The sequence below is a fragment of the Rosa rugosa genome, chromosome 3 (genome assembly GCF_958449725.1).
Source record: "Rosa rugosa chromosome 3, drRosRugo1.1, whole genome shotgun sequence".
NCBI classification, from domain to species: domain Eukaryota; kingdom Viridiplantae; phylum Streptophyta; class Magnoliopsida; order Rosales; family Rosaceae; genus Rosa; species Rosa rugosa.
This window is the reverse complement of record NC_084822.1, coordinates 45,227,884-45,247,363: the sequence shown is the minus strand read 5'-3', so window position 1 is coordinate 45,247,363 and position 19,480 is coordinate 45,227,884. Positions and strand designations below refer to the sequence as shown.

Below are 19,480 nucleotides of genomic sequence, written 5' to 3'. Positions count from 1 at the left end.
GATCCCACATTGGAAAAGTGACAAATAAAATATAACTTATAAGTGGGTGGCTCTTACCCAATTGTACCGAGGCCTTTTGTGATTAAAACCCAACACCTAAAGGGTGGTTAAGTTGGGACAGTATCGGTACAATGGTGGGCCACTGGCCACGCTTGTCGCTGTTTAACACTATTATGACATTTTTCAAAGTATAGGTATGAAAATTAATAGTCTGGAAAAGTTCAGACACTGTTTGGACGAATTTCCCTTTCGTTTTGGGCCGTTTCGGTCCCATCTGTAACAAAAAATATATATATATATATATATATATATAAATCAGTTTTGAGCCTTGTCTTAATAATAATAGTATAAAATAGATAGATGAGAGAGGGATAGAATTTGCAGGCGAAACGTATCGTCTTCCCCAAATTGGGGTCCCACCCCACGCCAGCAGCCAGCTCCCCCGCGGCGCGCACGAAAATTGAGAAACTTGTTCATCACCCAAAACTCACACACTTTTCAAACTATATTCAAATGGGTGCTACACACTCGTCGTGCCTCTCCGAAAAATCCATCCACGAATTCACAGTCAAGGTAATCCATCCATCCCCCAATTCTAAATGCCTCCTCTTCTCTTTTGTAATTTGATTCGAAAGGTTTTGGTGGTGGCAGGATAGCAAAGGCAAGGACGTCGACCTCAGCGTTTACAAAGGGAAGGTCCTCCTCGTGGTTAACGTCGCTTCCAAATGGTTAGGCTTTGCTCTTCCTTCTTCCTCTTCTTCCTACTCCAATTTTGAGGGATTGGATTACTAATCATTGCGTTCTTTGTTTCTGGATATGCAAACAGTGGCTTTACCGATACCAATTACACACAGTTGACTGAGCTTTACAGCAAATACAAGGACAAAGGTTTCCTTCTTCTCCCTCTGAAACTTTTTTTTTTTTTTTTTTTTCCAGTGGTGTTTTATAGGTATGACAACTATTATCTGTTCAGAATTGTGTTTCCTGAGCTGATTACTAGTAATTAAGCACTTAAAACTATTAATTGAACTATTGAGAGGGTTCGGCAGTAGAAATAGAATTAGCAGACAACACCAGTTGTTGAATGCTAGGTAGATTATATCCAGAACCCCGAAAACACCAAAGACTAACAGTGAAATTAAAAAAAACCACAGACTAACAGTGAAATTAAAAAAAACCAAGGAGTAGAAGTTTGGAAATTGGATTTAAGTTTGAGGTTTTTCTAGAGCCAATCTTCAAAATCAAGTCTAATTGAAGTCATATCCTAGATTAGCCTGAATCTTCTGCGAAAGTCTCCCATCTCCTAAATGGATGGTCCAGTTTAGGTGCAGTGAGTGCACGTTATACCTAGGATGTAGAGGATGAATTGGCAATTTTCTTCTACGTCTGTTGACATAGGTAAGAACTTTTCCCATGTCAAACAGCGCAAGAAAAGGTTTGAATTTGGAGGCAGGTGAACCTTCCAAATGAACCCCCACTTCCAAGTGTCATGCTTCTGAAAGAAAAGAGACGAGTAAACAAGACAGAGAACTTTCCATTATAACTCAAATTCCAGATCCACGTGCCAGCGCCACTATTAGGAAAACCAACATCTGTGAAAGCATTTTTTTTTTTTTGAAATCTCAGCAGAAAAAGAGTATACATAATCTGTCAAAGTCTAAACCATAATCAATAAAAGCAATGGTTCTGTTGGTCCTAGTCTTGGTAAGGTTCTATCTCCCAACTAGATATCCAACCAAAACTGAAGAGAATCATCTGCTCCCACCCTCCATTTAAGTACCATTTGGCAAAAGATAAGCTCCATATGATATCCTTTTCCGAGTAGAAAGGCAACAGTTGTTAGGATAGTCTTTCACTTGCAGAAAATTCTTCCCTTTCAGGTATTTTGCAGAAATAACATTAGTCTTCAACCCTCCCTCTTTTCTAAACCTTCCTCCAACCAGTTTTTTCTATTAAAGTTCTGTTAATAGTAGAAGCCTACCAAATTATTTAGGCTAACAAACGTTGCCAAACTGACAAGACGACATTTAGCCTTCTCAGTACTGGTCCCCTTCAGAGAAGTATTGTAGATCTTATCCATAGAGTTATAGGAGGTTCAATAGTCTGTATTGTGTAGAATGTAGATAGTAATATGTTTGAAACACCTTCAATGAGAGCAGCCCTACCAGCCTTTGAGAGGTTATGGCTTTTCCATAAAGCCAGCCTCTTATGAACTTTTTCAACCAAGTTGTAGTGGTTGTATTTGGTCGCTCTAGAATGTACCAGAGTGATTTCCCCATAGTATTTTGTTATAGGAGAATAACAGATATCAGCAAGGTTGGTAGCACTATATTATGCTGATTAAAAGAGCAATAAACTCTAATCTTCTCAAGGCTGAGTTGCTGCCAAGATACATTACAGTCAAATATATATCTTGCCTTGTGGTAATGGCCTGTTTCTTGGTAGGTTCACTAAACAGTATTAAATTATCATTGAAGAAGAGATGTGAGACTGCAGGGCCATTCTTATAGACAAGAAGAGCTTTCCACAACTTAGAAATTACTGGATTTAAATATGATGTGGGACAAGAACTCCATACCCGAGACAGAAATGTAAGGAGACAAAGGATCTCATTGTAATATACCAGGAGTAAAGACATCAGTCAACCCACCATTGAGTATAACTGTATACTTAACTGAGGTAATACACTGCATAGTAGATCAAGTGATCTAGCCCTTATACTGATTCCCCATAAGACTTATCTGACAAACTTCATTGCAATATATCATAAGCCTCAGCGTGGTATATTTTCCAAGCAATGAAACCATTTTTCACCAAATATAGCTGTTGTGCAGTAACAACATTATCAGTAATTGTACACCTTTCTTTAATCTATGATACTAAAGGGCGAAGTAGCTCGACTTGAAGAAAGAGACTATAAAAGGGGACCTACCAGAAAGAAAGCTGATCGACTAGAGCTTACAAGCTGTGGCATAATGCCTCTAAATCTCCAGAAAAGAAACTTAGATATGGACTGTTTCAAAGATAAATATCTCTTAATTGAGAAATTGCTATAGGATCTCAACTGTAATCAAAGTGTCATTTGATCCTTTAGGCAAACAAGCAGTGAGAAAGCAGTCATTAACTATTGCACAGTTACCATCTTCACTATTTTCCAACTGCTGCTGGTAGAGTCTACATACCATCCATGTGCACTTGGAAAGTAGTTGCCAAGTTGATTACCTGAACTATTCTAGGGACGGCAGAGAACAACTCTCTATCATAATAAGTAACAACATCCATCACAGAATCTCTGTCCAATATTAGTTTTTTTTTTTTTTTAATTTCTTTTATATTATATTAACTACTTGTTATATTTTGCTCGCATTGCTATTTGCCAAGGTCGTAATACTGTTGGAATTCCCTCACCATAGTGTCTTGTACTATGACTTAGGTGATGTAATCTGCTCATTAACTGCAATTAAATGTTTCCCTTGTTTCCTCTTTGATTTGGCTTAAATGATTGTCTTCAGGTTTTGAGATCTTGGCATTTCCATGCAACCAGTTTCTGAAGCAGGAGCCTGGAACAAGCCTGGATGCGATTGAATTTGCATGTACAAGGTACAAGGCTGAATATCCAATCTTCAAGAAGGTAGTTGAATATCTTTTACCATATCATATTTATCAGCTAGTCAATGAGATTATTCTATTTCAATCGGTGCTTCATGCTTGTGATGCCATTTGCTTTTAAGAAATTAAGTATTCATGTAATATCACTTTTGGTTTATGCATTCTGAAAATAGTTTTCTTTGAACCTCAAAAATTGCTTCTTGGAATTAGATAAGAATCATAAGATAGAGTGAAGAGCTTACTACTTTCCTCACTTGCTCAGCTCTATCTATTGCTTACTACCAGTTGGAATGCAGAGACTAGGTCTGGTAGTTACAGTATTTGAATACTATATAGGCTAGATATCCTCCCAGAGAGTTGGTTTCCTGGCACTTACCATTTCAAAAGAGGCATATGTTCTCACAGAGCTTTCTGGATAAGGCATTTAGTAATTTGAAATAGATGTAATATGCTTTGAATTCTCTTGCTCATGTCGGATGCCATTCCTTTTTTTTGTTTCCGCTTGAGAGAAGAAATTCTGTTGTAGCTTTGGCATTTTGGCATAAGTAATGGCCCGGGTTTCACTTGAGCTAGCTTAATTCCCTCAATACTGTAGTCTAAAATGTAGTATACATGCAATGCTAATGAGAACATGGATTGCTTATCCACTTGAACATAATACCAATGTATTTCAGATTCTGGCACAATTCGTTTTCTTTATTATTTCTGTAGACCTTGGAAACTTTTCCTGTATGTGCTTGAAGTGGAGTGCTATTGGGGATGTTCAGTTGTAATGAACTATAATAGGGGAAGAATATTAGATTATTACTGTATTCTTACCAGCTATAACATTTTCATCGCTGTAGTGATTTCTTTATGGGAAATGGTTTACAAGGTTTCAAAATCCTTATGGTCACCAAATATATTTCTGTGAGGTAGATAGATGAAAGTTTATATTATTAGAACACCCAGGATACAAAACCAATGTTAAACAAAGCAAGTAAAAGAAACTGCAGCAGGGTGAAGTCTGTTTCCTTACTTCCTGTAGAAAGTAGTGTGAGTTGACTGTTGATTAGTATGTTTTACCTTTCAAGAGTGCGCTTTGCTTTAGACTGTTTATGTATGACTGTTAATCCTGTTGATTGCATTCCCAGTGTTCCCATTGAAGCATTTAGATTAAGATTTTTGCAATCTGCAGTTGTATTTTCACTAGTTAACATGCAGTTTATATAATTTTTGTATCTAGATACGTGTGAATGGGCCAAACGCAGAACCTGTCTTTAAATTCCTTAAAGCAAGTAAACCTGGATTTATGGGGAGTAGGATAAAGTGGAACTTCACTAAGTTCTTAGTGAACAAGGATGGCAATGTCATTGGACGTTACAGCCCAACAACCTCTCCCTTAAACATTGAGGTGGGTCTCTCTCTCTCTCTCTCTCTCACACACACACACACACACACACAAAGGTTTCTTCTCTCTCACGCGCGCACAGATATAAAGATTGCTCTTGTTGTCACTAAAAGTAGTCATTGGTTCCCCTTCACACAGGCTGACATCAAAAAAGCACTAGGAGAAGTATAAGAATGAAGCAGTTTAGATGAGTTATCTGTTTCTCTGTTCATCATCTTTCTCCCATGCCTGTGTTTTTTCTCCCTCTTCTCCTGTCCATATAACTTTAGTTTGCTATTACATCTTATTTATTATTTGTTTGTGCTTTGTCTTCCCTGTAATTGACATTCATGTAACAAATGAAATTACTACTTTGCAAATGAAATGTAAGTTGTTTGGTTGTCATGGCTGGTAATGAAGCGGCCAGTTTGTCGGTTGCACTAGTACAATTCCGACTTCCGAGTTATATGTTAGAGGTTTCTTTAAGTATCAATTTACGAGTGAGGTGGATTTCCTTGTTAGGCATCAATTACCAGATTTATTTAGTTTGCTAATAATGCTTAGTTAAAATTCTCGAAAATATTATCTTCCCAATCAATTAGGTTGAATTATTTATCCTTCATCGTGAAACTTATTCCATCAATTTCAATGGCATGCATTACTTTCATTTTGGAAGAGAGGAGGGGGTGAATCAGTTTTAGGCTGAGTGATACTATACTAACCAAGATGGTAGCTAAACAAAGTCTCTTACACAAGGAACTTCACAAGCAAATGTCTAGGATCAAAATCTATATAAAATATAGAAACCATTAGGTATATGAAACTACCAATCAATTGCCAGGGTTTCTTTAGGTTCCATCTGCGTTTTAACCCCCCAACATGAACTTATAAGCATTCTCGGAGTCCGAGTTAGGTTTGCCTATTAGTTTCACAATTGCTGCACAGCTCCCTTCCAAGTCAAGCTCTCCTCTACTTTTCTAGGGAAGCTTATATCTGGACAGTACGTAATTCTTCAAGCAGGAAATCTTTAAGCATTGCAGTGGCAAGTTTAGCGGCTGCTTAATTTACTAAGTCAAATTAAACTGCGCATTATCTACTAATAAAACAACTTGAGGAAGTTAAACAGAAACAACGTACGAATTTTCTTCTTTCATCTCGAATAATCAATTCTATGAAAAGCAAACAATTAAGATGTCAAGTAGAGATATGGGCTGTAGGTTCCCATATGTGATGACCCCATTTCCTTTGTGATCGTAGATGAGATCTTGACGCTTCAAATTGACTGTCATGGAAGAGTTAATATCACATAATTCTTTATTTTTTAAAACAATATAAAATTAATACCATTACCGGCCAGCGCCATTTTACCAAGTCCAAAAGCTTCAAAGTTCAAACCCCACTTGAGAAGTATTCACTTTATTCTCATAAAGGGCAAAATAAGAGCAAATACTACTTTTGTAAAAAAGAAAAAGAAATTGAGTTTGAAATATCAGCTACTTATAATTAAAAAGGAGCTAGCTTTAACGTGTTCCATATTGTCCATTCTTGATATTCAAAGATCAACTTTTGACAAAGCAACCAGTTTGAATTCAACCTTAACCTCTTGTTCCACGCACGTCTCTTCCTCTTCACCAACCAGGAACCTCTCTACCTCTCTCTCTCTCTCTTGTTTGTTCTCTGCTGCAGCTCAACAACCTAGCTCCATCTTTATCCCTAGTTACAGAGCTATGGAATTGGAATTTAAGCACAGAAAGCTGATTAGCCCACCCTGTTCATTAAAATGTAAAATCCCCCATAATAACGGTATCTTCATAGTCGTCGCATCGTCGTTGGCTGCAATCGCTTTGCTTGTTATTTGCGGCTATTTTCTCTATGTAAAGTACTACAAAAACAGAAGAAGATCACCATCACAACCACAACCACAACAACATCTACCTCATCAGGAGGAGGAGACTCTTCATCATCAGGATCATCATGCTGAGTTGTTTATTGATGAAGAGCATGGACCTGTGGTTGACCACCCCATATGGTACATCCGCACCGTCGGTCTGCAACAATCGCTTATCAGCTCCATCAGCGTGTGCCAGTACAAGAAAGGTGATGGCCTTATCGAAGGGACAGAGTGCGCTGTGTGCTTGAGTGAGTTCCAAGAAGATGAGACTTTGAGACTTCTGCCAAAGTGTGATCATGCTTTTCATATTCCCTGTATTGATACTTGGCTCACATCTCATACAAATTGCCCCTTGTGCCGTGCCCCCATTATCAAAACCGGCGCAACAGATGTGGCACCACCCGAGCCATTTGTTGCAGCTGATTCAAGTGAGCCAGCAGAGGAAGAAACCCCGGTCGAGGTTCTAGAAAATACAGGTGAGTCCAGTACTAGTACTGGAGGAGTTGAAGATGAAATTTGTGATGGGATTAGTAGGACTACTGAAGCAGGGGAAGATGATATCATTAACAAACAGATCTGTATTAATGAGGAGGAGGTGGATGATGATGTGGAGGAGCCAAGAAGAAGATCGGTTTCCATGGATTCTGCATCAGCTTTGAAGATTAGTCTTGCGGTTTCTAATGTTGTTGAGGTGGATAAATCAAACCGGGGGATTGAAATTGTTGCCAAGAGAGTTGGGGGAGATCAGAAATTGTCAAGGCAGAAAGGTAGTTCTTCAAGAGGGGCATCTTTACAAAATGGAAAACAAACAATTCAGAAGTCGTCTTCCTGGAATGGCAAGTTCTCATTATGCAGGGACATCAACAACTGTGACTCCGTTGTTCCACTGCGAAGCTTTTGAGTTTCTTTTACTTGTCTTTTGGTCCTTCTCGATCTGTGGTGAGACATCCATCTAAGAACTTGATGAGATTGTCTCCAAGCTCTCAGCAACATACTGAGAGTTTTTATACTTTGTAGTGAAACTACATACTTCATTTCAAGTCTTGTTTAATTTCTATCCAAGTAGGAAATTGAGGTTGGCCCAAAATGGGATTGAGCTCACTCATAAATGATGATACTTTGTGATTCATTTACACAAATCTGTATTGGAGTAAAGCAGAATGATCCTACTGCTTTTTCCCTTTTTCTCTAGTACTAATATGTATCTGATAACACTAGTTTGCTTCATACCATTCCATCATTGTTAGTTGTCTCAATCCCACAATAAAACTAGAAGCTCAATTCATGACTAGATAGAATTATACTTAGATAGGATCTAGCATGAGATTCTCTCAACCAGGAATCAACAGGATCACAAACTTGGAATCTTCTAGTACAGCTACTAGCATCTAAAACCCCAACAATCCAACTTCTCTCATGCCACAGAACTGAATCGGATCATGTCCTTATAAAGTCTACAGAATCATAATCTGGGCTCTGATTCCATTTGTAACATCATATCCCACTCTTAAGTACCATATTAGCCAAAGAATTGCTTAGGGTTATAGTCAGATCGAGTATTAATATGATCTTGGACATGTAATTTTAACAACAGTAGTAGCTATGAAGGGGTGACATCCAAGGTAGATTGATAGTAAATTTATAGCATTGTGTATCATTTCGAACCTGCTAGCACTAGCTCCTCCTCTATTAGTCGTTCAAGAGGCTGTTGGGTGACTGAGGTCAAAGAAGCAGATGATCATCATCTAACTCGTACATTGTTAGATGAGCAGGTACCTAAGACATTATATCCAAACTTCCAAACCCAAAACTCGAATTAAGCTTATTGGACTTTCAGATATTATATTTAAATTAACAAGAGGTTATGCTGCACATTTCGAGCCTCTAAACTACAGTTCTTCCAAGTATGGAGTGGCTGTGTCCTTGAAAATCCATATTGTCCAGCAGTCATGATCCTTACTAATGAAAAATTACACAGCTACCATGATTTTAATAATTATATTGATGATGCTGATGAGGAGGAGGGGTAGTAAGAGGATGATAATGGTGATCAAGATGGCTTTATTCATTATGACGATATATTCGAAGTACAGGTAGTTCCGACCTTTATCAAGATGTTATATGCTATGAGAAAACTTCTATAGTTCTATATATGTTACCTAGTAGTTTGGCATGTACAAAAAGCTTTATGAACTGAACTTGCAACATTAGTTGATACACCTCTGGCATGGCCACTAGCAACGAGTATTCAAATCTGAATCGGCAACCATACGAAAGTATCTACAGGAAAAACGACATGATCAATCAATATATGATACAATTAAAGATGAAGCAATTCTCTCCTGAGGCCATGAATACATCTACACTAGGCTAGCAAAAGAACTGAGCAACATCAACCACATCAAATTATCATAAAGGTTTTTGAAGTTGCAACTTAGAGCTGCCAGATCCCAAATTAAAATAAGTCTAGTTGTGCACTTGTGCCTATTTCTAACGAATCCATATATCTCCAGTTACAGAAGATACTAAAAATTATTGCTAGGAAGAACTGGACAGCTCTTGTAAAATACCAGAATACCATCAATGAAAGATCAAACCACCAAAAGGTAACTACGTACTCATTCTTCTCAACTTTTAACTTGCATGAGTGAAATGGCTAAAACCTCCACCCGATCGAGTAATGCATATCTATAAGTTCTGAACTAGTTTCAATTCTCATTAGCATCAACATCCCACTTAATTAGCAAGATGGTTGTGACCAAACAATATAACAATTTGGAAACAGATGAAAGTTAGCAGAGAACGTACTGACGAAGAGAGTGAGGGAGAGACAGAGTTCAATTCTGGTATACGTGACTCCCCATTTTCATCCATAAAACCCAAAAATCGAATAGAAATTGAACTCTATAACTACTTAAAAGATAGAGTGGCGGGCTAAGACATTGGCCTTCATAGGGTTTTTAAGGGGTCTTTCTTTCTTTCCTTCCCTTTTTTTTTTTTTTGATAATCAACATCTTTTGTGTGAAGATGGGTTCAGAGTTGAATTTGCTCAGACCCCATTACACATGTATTGGAGTATGAGAAAGGGAAACAGAGAGACTGGTGGGATACATTTGTTGAATAGGTTTTGCTAAGTATAGCACCCAGAAGATTTTGACAGTTTCATCTTTCATGATTCTCTAGGTGGTAGCTGAATGTCATTAATTCATGGTAAAATAGCCAAATTACCCCCTAACTTTTCTCATGACTGTCGATTTACCCAATGACATTTCAATTTTGATTATTTACACCCTCACTTTTCTAAATGTTGTCAATTTACACCCTATAGTTAAATTTTAGACTTTCCATCCAATTTCTCCGTTAATTTGGTTAGCATGTGAGTGGCATTTTCATCTCTGCAATTGTCACCTAAAAACAAGAAAAGAATACAAAATTATTTTGTTAAAAAATAAAAAATAAAATACTGCTATTCGTCTCCCACAACTGTTTTTTTTTTTTCCCTCATCCTCTCATCTTCTTCTTTATCTATCTCGCAATTATCTTCTTCTCAGCATGACCTCTTCCTCTATGTTCCTTTTATCGAGATCAATATAACACAATCCCAACTTGAATCAATCAAGATGACCTTCACATGCTTGCTGTAATTTTAATTTTCATATTCCATACATAAAAATATTTTAGTTTGTTCGATGACTTCTCAATCTTATACACAATACAAACCCCTCCAACTGGAAACATGGAAGATCAAATTCTCATATGAATGTTTGAAATATTAATGACCAGTCCGGCCTTCAAAGAAAAAGAAAACCAGAAACCTAAATGATCAAAGATCGTTTCTCCTTCAGTGATATGATCATCCAATCATTTGATGTGACTAGCAAATATTAATTAAGTGATCAGTTGCAAGCTAACGACCAATCTTGAAATAAAGGGAGTGAAGAAGAAGAAGAGATAAACAGTATGACGAATTCCGACTTTGGTGGATGTTAAGACTGCATTGGTAGGGTTTCGATAAAAGTCCCCCTTCTCCGTCCGACGGCTTGCCCTAGGGGCTCTGTCGTCGGACGGGATGTGTTGTTCCGCCTACGACGGTGGAGGTAGTGGTGTCCTCATTTGTAGGGGGTTCGACCTGGGCCGCTGCGATTTGAGGAAGGTGGAGGAGGAGCTCATGGTCACTGTTGGGCGAAGATCTAGTTCTGGTCGGAGTGGTTGGTTGCTGAGGACGCCGTCGCTGGGTTTTGGCACCGGTTGGGTCGGGTTCTGGGTTGCTGCGAGGGTGATGTCGAAGGGTGCTTGGCGAATCTGGGTTGGCATTATCGTTGTTTCCAGATCCGATCTCGAGATGGAGGATGGCTGGGCTGGTGGCGACGGGGTTGACAGGCAGCGGCTGGTGGCGTCTTTGCAGGTGGTGCTGCGGCTTCTCGGCGGGGATGTACCAGAGCTGGGTTGGGCCTGGCATGTTGGCTGGGCTCTCCTTGCTTCTAGGGCTTGGGCTTGGGCCCTCTACTTGGGCTTGGGCCCTCTACTTGGGCTCAAACCAGGCTACTATTTTCTTTATGGTTTTTATTCTTTTATGTTGTTTAGTTTTATTGCGCATTTTGCGAGTAATAAGTCTCTGCATATGTTGTGTAGAGCTAGTCGGGCCTTTTGCCTGTGGGTGCACTCAAAGTACCTTGTCTGCTCTAGGTAGGCGGCGAGTTCCTTGCTTCGTCAAATGGTCGCTACCTCCTAGTGGCAGGGTGAGACTAAGTGTCACTGGATATATTTTTCAGTGGCAACATGGTGGGAAAACTGTGATTATGGAAATTATGCTATGCTGTATTCGAGTTGCAGATCGAGTTATCTTTCCGTTGTGTCACCGCTGCGAAGCAAATAGAGCCGTCTGGAGCGCGTTCTTTGCTAGTATGTGCCTGTTTGAATACAAGTGTTTAGTAAAGTTTCATGATATTATTTCAGGATGTACTCTAAGTGCCTATTGTAATCAGGGGTTTAGGCTCAATGTCCCCCCCCTTGTATTCGCCTGTTTCATTAATTAAGGCTTGAGGGCAGCCGCACCAGCCCTTTATTAAAAAAAAAAAAAAAAAAAAAAAAGAAGAGATGGACAAGGAAGAAGGACAAAGGGCGTGTTTTTTTTTTTTTTTTTTCCTTTTTTAATGAAGAACAGTTTTGTATTTTTTTATTTTTATTTCTTTGACGATGTGTTGATTTATTTAATTTTTTTTTTGTGATAGTTGAAAAGACAAAAAAGCCCCTCATGTGCTAACCAAATTAACGGAAAATTGGATGGAAAGTCTAAAAAATAACGATAGGGTGTAAATCGGCAACAATTAGAAAAGTGAGGGTGTAGATAATCAAAATTGAAATGCCAGGGGGTAAATCGGCCGCCATGGAAAAAGTCAGGATTTGGCTATTTTGCTTTAATTCATTAATAAAACATGTTCCTATAATGGGTCACGTACAAAAATAAAAAATGATAAGCTTGTAACGAGTACGTAGGCTACAAAATTAAAAGTATCATGTTTAGAGAATTTTCCTAAATAATCATATACTATTATTTAATTAATTAAGCCACAATACGATTGCATGTAGTAAATGGTCAATAAAACATCTTATCAACGGTGTGAACCTAAACATGCCTAAAATCCATAATATTGATGATACATTAAATTACGTGTGGTAAAAACTCCCTTGTTCTTAGAAAATCTCTTTATTTACTTATTTTATAAATACTGAAAATCAATATTGTCATTATAGTGTATGGCAACAAAAAGGAAGTAAATAAAAAATAAAATAGAATTTGGGACTAACTAAGGTATTTGTCATTTCTGATGAGTAGTTTGACGAAAAACACTAGTGCTGAAACTGTACAGTAGGAAAAGTTGATATCCTTAGGTGGGAGGAATATCTCAATTTCTCTCATCTTTTCCCTTGTAGTTCCTTTCCAATTTCCACAATCCACACTAATGCATTTACCAAACATGAACAGTACTTGCTCATTTTGAAATCTTCTAATCCGTGAAGCAAAACGAGACGCGTTTCCTTGTAGCGAATTAAGATATTCTTTTCCTTTCTCCGACAGCTTGGATTTTTATCCCTAAGATTTGAAAGAAACACACAAACATTCCCATTCGTTAAGAGAAAGGATCCAAGCCTCGTCCTCTCCTTTGCTCCATTCCCACGTGAGCATTTATCATCACCATGAACAACACGTGTGAAGTCTCTCAACCCATGTAATCTTCTGCGTACACTATATTGTCACGTATCGATACTCATCACTAGCTTGGTCCAGATAAGGAAGCATATATAATTGCCGCTGCAGCACTTGGACAGAGAAAAACGACATACATTTTCAGAACAACTACTTGCATGCGGTGCTCGATCCGAAGGCACTAGGTTTAAAAGGTGGCCCAACATGTCTGCGATGGTACTATCACATTACTATAGTAGTGCAGCTTCTTCAATTCTGAGAGGTTGTTATTTGAAGGCGATGGATCACTATTTGAGTGTCGCCTTAAAATCCATGCAAGTAGAGCGAAGCTTCCTGGTCAAGTCATTGAAGATAAGGTCCAGTGGCCTTCATGTTTGAGGAGCTATTGGTTTGTTTCGATTCAGTTCGACTTGTCGTGGCGCGCCGGTAATGATAAGTGCTTCGGTTTGACCAGAGCAAATTCTGAGATGGAGGAAGCTCGACAATGGCACGTGATATGGAGCGTAGGGAGGGTCTGTTTGGCCCCCCTTGTACTAGTCTAATTGTGCATCTTGCAATTGAATCCTTGATAGCTGTATGTGGGCTCTAGTAGGTTGTTTATTTCGTGTTCCAAACCCCATGTTCAAACCTGTATTTGAGATTTTTTTTTTTTTTTTTGAGCCAAGCGGGGTGTCAGTTAATTAAAAGTGATTAGTATGGGACATTACAACTGTGATTCACCCGATAACCGGGTTACAAACATAAATGAGTCATAAATGAAAAATTTTAAGTAAAATTCTAGACTAATCAAATTTAATGTAATTATGGGATTAAGATCTATGTAACAAGTAACCTTGACACTAACAAGCCTAGTTAGTAATTTTTCGTATTATATGCGAATAAAACACGTACTTACGTTTTTTTTTAAAATACTTCCATACTTCATATTTTGGAAAGGGACTCGTTAAATTTCCCGTACTTTTGAAGTCAAAAGTATTATACACGTACTATACACGATTTTTACGTTTTTTTCCGTATTTTACACATAATATTGAACAAAAATGAATATAAATTAATATTTTTAATTAAAAATTTTAATTATTTAATTAATTAAAAATATTTTGCCAAACTTTTCAACGAACTATTTGATAAAATGTCCGAATAATACACGTACGTATTTTTCGCGTACTATACACTTCCCGTTTTTTACTAACTATGCTAACAGGGAAGCCTCCGAGCAGTCAAGAGTCTTCCCCAATATCATGCATGAACCAGAGGGCTCAATAAAAAAACAAATCTAGATTAAAAAAACCTAAAAACAGACTGAGCCCAACAAAGCAAGCCCAGCCCCAGCCCAGCAACATGGAGGCCCAAAATGAGGCCTAGCACACAACCACATACCACGATCCCTACCAAACCCGCCTGAATGCTCGCCGTCGTCAACCATCGCCACCTGCACCCACCGCATCAATCTAGATCAAAAGGGAAGGAAGAACCATCGCCCTCCGTTAGACAGCCAAACCGAAAACCAAAGATCGCACGACCATGAGAGACTGCCGAAAACCCAACCGCGTCCGACAATCGCCTCCTCCACCGCTCGGCCCCAACGTGCACGACCTCACCCACCATCTCACGAATCGCAATATGCACCAAATCGGACCCGATTCAAGGGCGCTTATTTGTCCTCACACTTATATATCTCCCACTCTGAAAGGGGAGCAGATCAACATGGAGACCAAAGAGACCTGTCCAACGACGACATCGAGGCAATGCGCCGTCAGACGGAGAGAAAAAAAGAGATGACGGCTGTTCATCGGGAGAGAACGAGAGAACAACCCTAAATTTTTACTTCTCTTTAGCCCACAACTATAGATTGTACATGAATTTGATATTTGATTGGGAGTAAGTTCCTACCATATTATAGGAAAATTTTGATAGTTTTGTTGGTATGGTAGCCGAGTGGGGTATTCTCAAATTGTAACTTACTAAAAAAGATTACGCATTTACTCAAAACTTGACGTTTTTAAGAACATTTATAAAAAAATTTGTGAGGTATTGCATGTTACAAAAAATTATAGATGTACATATTTTGAGGCTTTATGTCGGATACAACTAGTTTCGGAAGTTTTATTTTAGGGGTCGTGACCACTTACCCAATTTTAGCCCAAAAATTGCCCACTTACTCCACCAAGAGTTTTTTGACCTCATTTACCCAATCTAACCTATAGTGACAGTTTTGCCCCCTATTAAACTCTATCCTCTCAGACTCTCTCTCACACACTCTCTCTCTCTGCCGCGCCCCACATCCGGCTTCGCTCTCTCTCTCTCTCTATCTCTCTGTGCCATGGTTGCTCCGGCAGCTTCGGGCCACCACCTCCATCAAGTCTCCACCTCCATCAGAGAAGATAGGAGCACTGCATCCGGATTCGACCTCAACCTCCGAGCGCCGCCGTCACTCGAACCATACTCTCTCTCCCCCAGACTCTCTCTCTCTCTGCCATGGCTGCTCAGGCGCTCCACCTTCGGATTCGGGCCAACAACTCAATCGATCCGGCGGATTCTGGGCCATCTAGTCTCTGTTTCTCGATCCGGATCTTGGCCGGGTCTTAACTGGGGAACCCACGGCGACGAAGAGGTACGGTGATTGAGGTTGAGGTCGGTGGTCCGGTCCCATTAACCTTGTTTCGCCAACTCTTCCCATCTCGACGAAGACGATGACGATCCGACCAATCCTGCACCGGCCTCACACTCGGTGGGTGCCCAGAGCAATTTCTGGGTGCCCATATCACTTTTTTTTTTTTTTTTTGTACACTGTGAACCCCGAGAATGAGGAAGGAGGGGAATTGCAATGTAACTGTGGGGTTTGTTTGATGGTCTACTGGGGCAGTAGACACATTATTGGCCCCCAGTAGACTTTTATATGAGGGACAGGGATCACTATAGTGTGGTGTTTTAATAAGTTACCTGTTGTTTTCTGTGTATTAAAGTCAAATTATCTGTGAATCCTACAAAAATGTGCATTTTTGGTGGTCTATTGGGAGGCAGTAGAAACATTGGACTTTGTATTGGGGGGCAATAATATGATTACTGGGGGGCAGTAATATGATTATAAATTGATCAATTGTTCCTGTAGTGTATTCATTTTGGTTTTTGGAGTTCATACAATTCACTGGACGGCAATAATATGATTTTTGGGAGGCAATAATATGATTACTGGGGGGCAGTAATATGATTACTGGGGGGCAATAATATGATTACTGGGGGGCAGTAATATGATTACTGGGGGGCAATAATAGCCGGATTCCGGATTCCGGTCACCGGTCGCCGGAATCTGGTCACCGTTCGCCGGAGTTCCGTCACCGGTCGCCGGAGACCGCGCCGACCACTGGTCACCGGAGCACAGCAAGGTGGAAGGTGACTTCTCTCTCTAAGTGAGAAAGAAGGAGAGGGCAAAAAAGTCTCAAAAAAAAAGAAAAAAGAATTAATTGGGTAAAGGGGAAATAATCCCTTAGAGTGTTTTGGGTAAATGGGGTTAAAAAACAGTTGGTGGAGCAAGTGGGCAATTTTTAGCCTAAAATTGGGTAAACGAGCATTTTCCCTTTATTTTATCTATTAATAGATAAAGGTTAAAGATCGAAGATATACGAATTAATCATCAGCAAAGATGGATTCTTTTTATTTTATTTCTTCTGGGAGGCTTCTTCATTGAACCAATCGTCAGCAAATGCATATTCCTTTTAATTTTTTTATGAGAGAATTTTACCAACAAATTAGTCATTACAAAGGTATGTTTTTTATGTTTAATTATATAGCTGATCACTTCTTCATCAGCAAAAAATGTAATATGTTTTTATTTTATTTTATTTTGGGAGGCTTCTTTTTTAGGGCAACGGAAGACTAATTCATTGATCGAAATCATGACGATCTCACTCGGTCAAGCATGAAGGGTACAAACACCCCTCATATTACAATGCAAGCTCAATAGAGTACTAAAACCAAAAGGAAATCCAAAAAAAACTAAAGTTCAAAAGAGAAAACTACCAGCCAAAGCAAAGAATCTGAAAACTACGACACTACGAAACCCTACGCCGCCTAGCATGAGACACTTCCTTGATCGTTTTGACGCCTAAGACCCTTCTGGTGTACGTCGCTGCCATCAAACAAGATATATCGCACCCTAGATGACATAGGGAATCATCTCCTACCCGGACTGGGAGACGAGCTCCAAAGAGGCCGGCCCAACCTGCATCCCATGCACACCATCAGCTCCTCCGTCAGGGGACCCCGCCGTCATGGACGCCATGGACTCAGAGCCGACACAGGTGGACTCCGCCAGTGCCGCTTTGACCTTGTTTCTCTAACCACGAGGCCTTCCCTTCTTCTTGTAAACCGCCTGAGGCATTTTCGCACCAACCAGACCTGTAGCAGAAAGCTCGAGGCCAAGTTGTTCAGGTTGCAGGTTGACCGGAACCAGAGCCAAACTGTGTTTGGCCCGCTTACCGTCCTCGGGAACGTCCTCATCTCTGGGATGACGCATCCCCACTACCTGAGCTTGAGCAGAGGTACCCTCAGTCCCAGAAGACACCAGCTATGGAAGCTCTCGGATGTGCACAGATTTCTTCTTCAGCATATTGGGAACCTTGAAGGCAGAAAGCAATGAAGAAGAAATAGAAGGCGGAACGTTTGCCCTAAAGACGAGGGCTGGAACGATCGGCCCTGCTGCCGGTTGCAATCCTGTCTCCACCACAGAATCAACCTCCGAGTCATCCACCATAGGGAAACGCTGGCCACCATGGTTCAACATAACACATGAGTGACAACGCCCTAGGAGCCTTTCATACCTGAATCTTAGGGTTAGGACATCAATAGGAGAAACCCTAACCCTACGGACAAGACGCACCAGATCATTGATAGAGAGAACAAGCCGGACCTGTGCATCTCCCCTACGCAACGCCATGCGATCCACTTCCAGAACCTCACCAATTGTCCCACCAACCAACCAGACAGTGGGTTCAGTCAATATGCCCAGAGGTATGCCCTCCAACGTAACCCAGATCCAAACAAAGTCCAACTTCACAAAAGAAATCTCCGAGAAACCATCATAATCATTCAGGAGAAGCATGGCTCGCTGAAAGCCCCATGGGCCTCCCTTCTTCACACGAGCAACATCCCTTTCATGGGTGAAAGTAAACAGAAATCGTTCTCCCCTTGACTGGACTTCCATGGTCCCCGACAACCTCCACATCGATCTCACAGCACTCCGGAACGAATCCAACACCACCGCCCTGCAAGTGTTAAGCCTCCCTACCAAATAGAAATTGTGAGCCAAAAACTCCTTCCCCGGAACCCTAAGATTCCCCAAATCCACCGGTTCTTCTCCTTCCTTGAGCAACAACTTGGTCTCAAGTCTAGCAGTCATGGATGTGATAGCTGCAGCCATGAAAGTAGGATGCCGCACAACTTGAAAATACTCAAAACCCTAACCCTAGCAGAGCGAGAGAGAGAGAAGGAGTAAAAGTCGCGGTATAGTTGGTTTTTTTTTTTTCTGTGTTTTATGTCTTCTGGGAGGCTTCTTCATTGAACCAATCGTCAGCAAATGCATGTCTCTTTTGACTTTTTTATGAGAGAATTTTACCAACAAATTAGTCGTTACAAAGGTATGTTTTTTTATGTTTATATAGCCGATCACTTCTTCATCAGCAAAAGATGAGAAATTTTGATAAATAACCATTATTTTGCTTCTGAATTGACTTTTGACCTCCAGTTTTGAAAAGAATGAAAAATAACCTTGGGAAAAGACATGAGTACCCTTAATCAATCACCAACTGTTAAAGCCTCGTCTTTTTCCGAATCCCCATTCAGTTTCACATTTGATTATCCTCAACTCTGAAACACTTTCAAAACTACCTGCAATCCTATGAGTTCTTGCTTCAATACAACTTTGCTGGCAAAATACCCAGAGCTACATTCAATGTTGCTTTTGAAAATCAAGCCAAAAAAGAATCAAAACGGCAGGTGAAAATGGGAGCGGTGAAGAACATCTTGAACTTGAAGGCCATGGAAGTAGCTGAAGCTCCAGATTGCTCTCATATCCAAACCCAATACCTAGAAACTCAGAAAGTACCCAAACAACCAGTACCATATACCATAGGGAAGAAGCTTCAATTCTATGTTCTTCTCTGTCCCATATTCTTAGAAGAAAAAAAAATTGATCAAAAACTGATCTTGATCCTTTTCTTACCAAACCCAGATCATTCCCAACTTGTGCTTGAACATCAAGCACGTGCTCTTACCCAGAAACCTTGTTCATCATACCAATTACCCATAACATACTCAGGTACCCATAAAAGAATCGAATTGCCTTGATTCTTCTCTGACCACTCCAAACCAGACCCATACCAGAATCATATCAATCAATCAAAAT

The 19,480-nt window shown here is 39.9% G+C and overlaps 2 protein-coding genes across 2 annotated transcripts; both read left to right on the top strand.

The window, feature by feature from the left end:
- The first annotated feature begins 358 nt into the window (after positions 1-358).
- LOC133736255 (probable glutathione peroxidase 5) lies at positions 359-5,383 on the top strand. Its single transcript, XM_062163693.1, has 6 exons — positions 359-573; positions 652-728; positions 827-888; positions 3,513-3,631; positions 4,835-5,002; positions 5,138-5,383. The coding sequence occupies exons 1-6, from the start codon at positions 514-516 to the stop codon at positions 5,168-5,170; spliced, it is 519 nt and encodes a 172-aa protein (XP_062019677.1). The 5' UTR covers positions 359-513; the 3' UTR covers positions 5,171-5,383.
- Positions 5,384-6,545: 1,162 nt separating this feature from the next.
- LOC133736254 (E3 ubiquitin-protein ligase RING1-like) lies at positions 6,546-8,109 on the top strand. Its single transcript, XM_062163692.1, has one exon. The coding sequence runs from the start codon at positions 6,706-6,708 to the stop codon at positions 7,768-7,770; it is 1,065 nt and encodes a 354-aa protein (XP_062019676.1). The 5' UTR covers positions 6,546-6,705; the 3' UTR covers positions 7,771-8,109.
- Positions 8,110-19,480: the final 11,371 nt, after the last annotated feature.

Excerpts from the sequence above, each read along its gene's own strand:
- LOC133736255 (XM_062163693.1), top strand. The coding sequence starts at position 514 with ATGGGTGCTACACACTCGTCGTGCCTCTCCGAAAAATCCATCCACGAA. Across the intron at positions 574-651 it reads TCCACGAATTCACAGTCAAG|GATAGCAAAGGCAAGGACGT; the intron begins GTAATCCATCCA and ends TGGTGGTGGCAG. Across the intron at positions 3,632-4,834 it reads AATATCCAATCTTCAAGAAG|ATACGTGTGAATGGGCCAAA; the intron begins GTAGTTGAATAT and ends TTTTGTATCTAG.
- LOC133736254 (XM_062163692.1), top strand. The coding sequence starts at position 6,706 with ATGGAATTGGAATTTAAGCACAGAAAGCTGATTAGCCCACCCTGTTCA.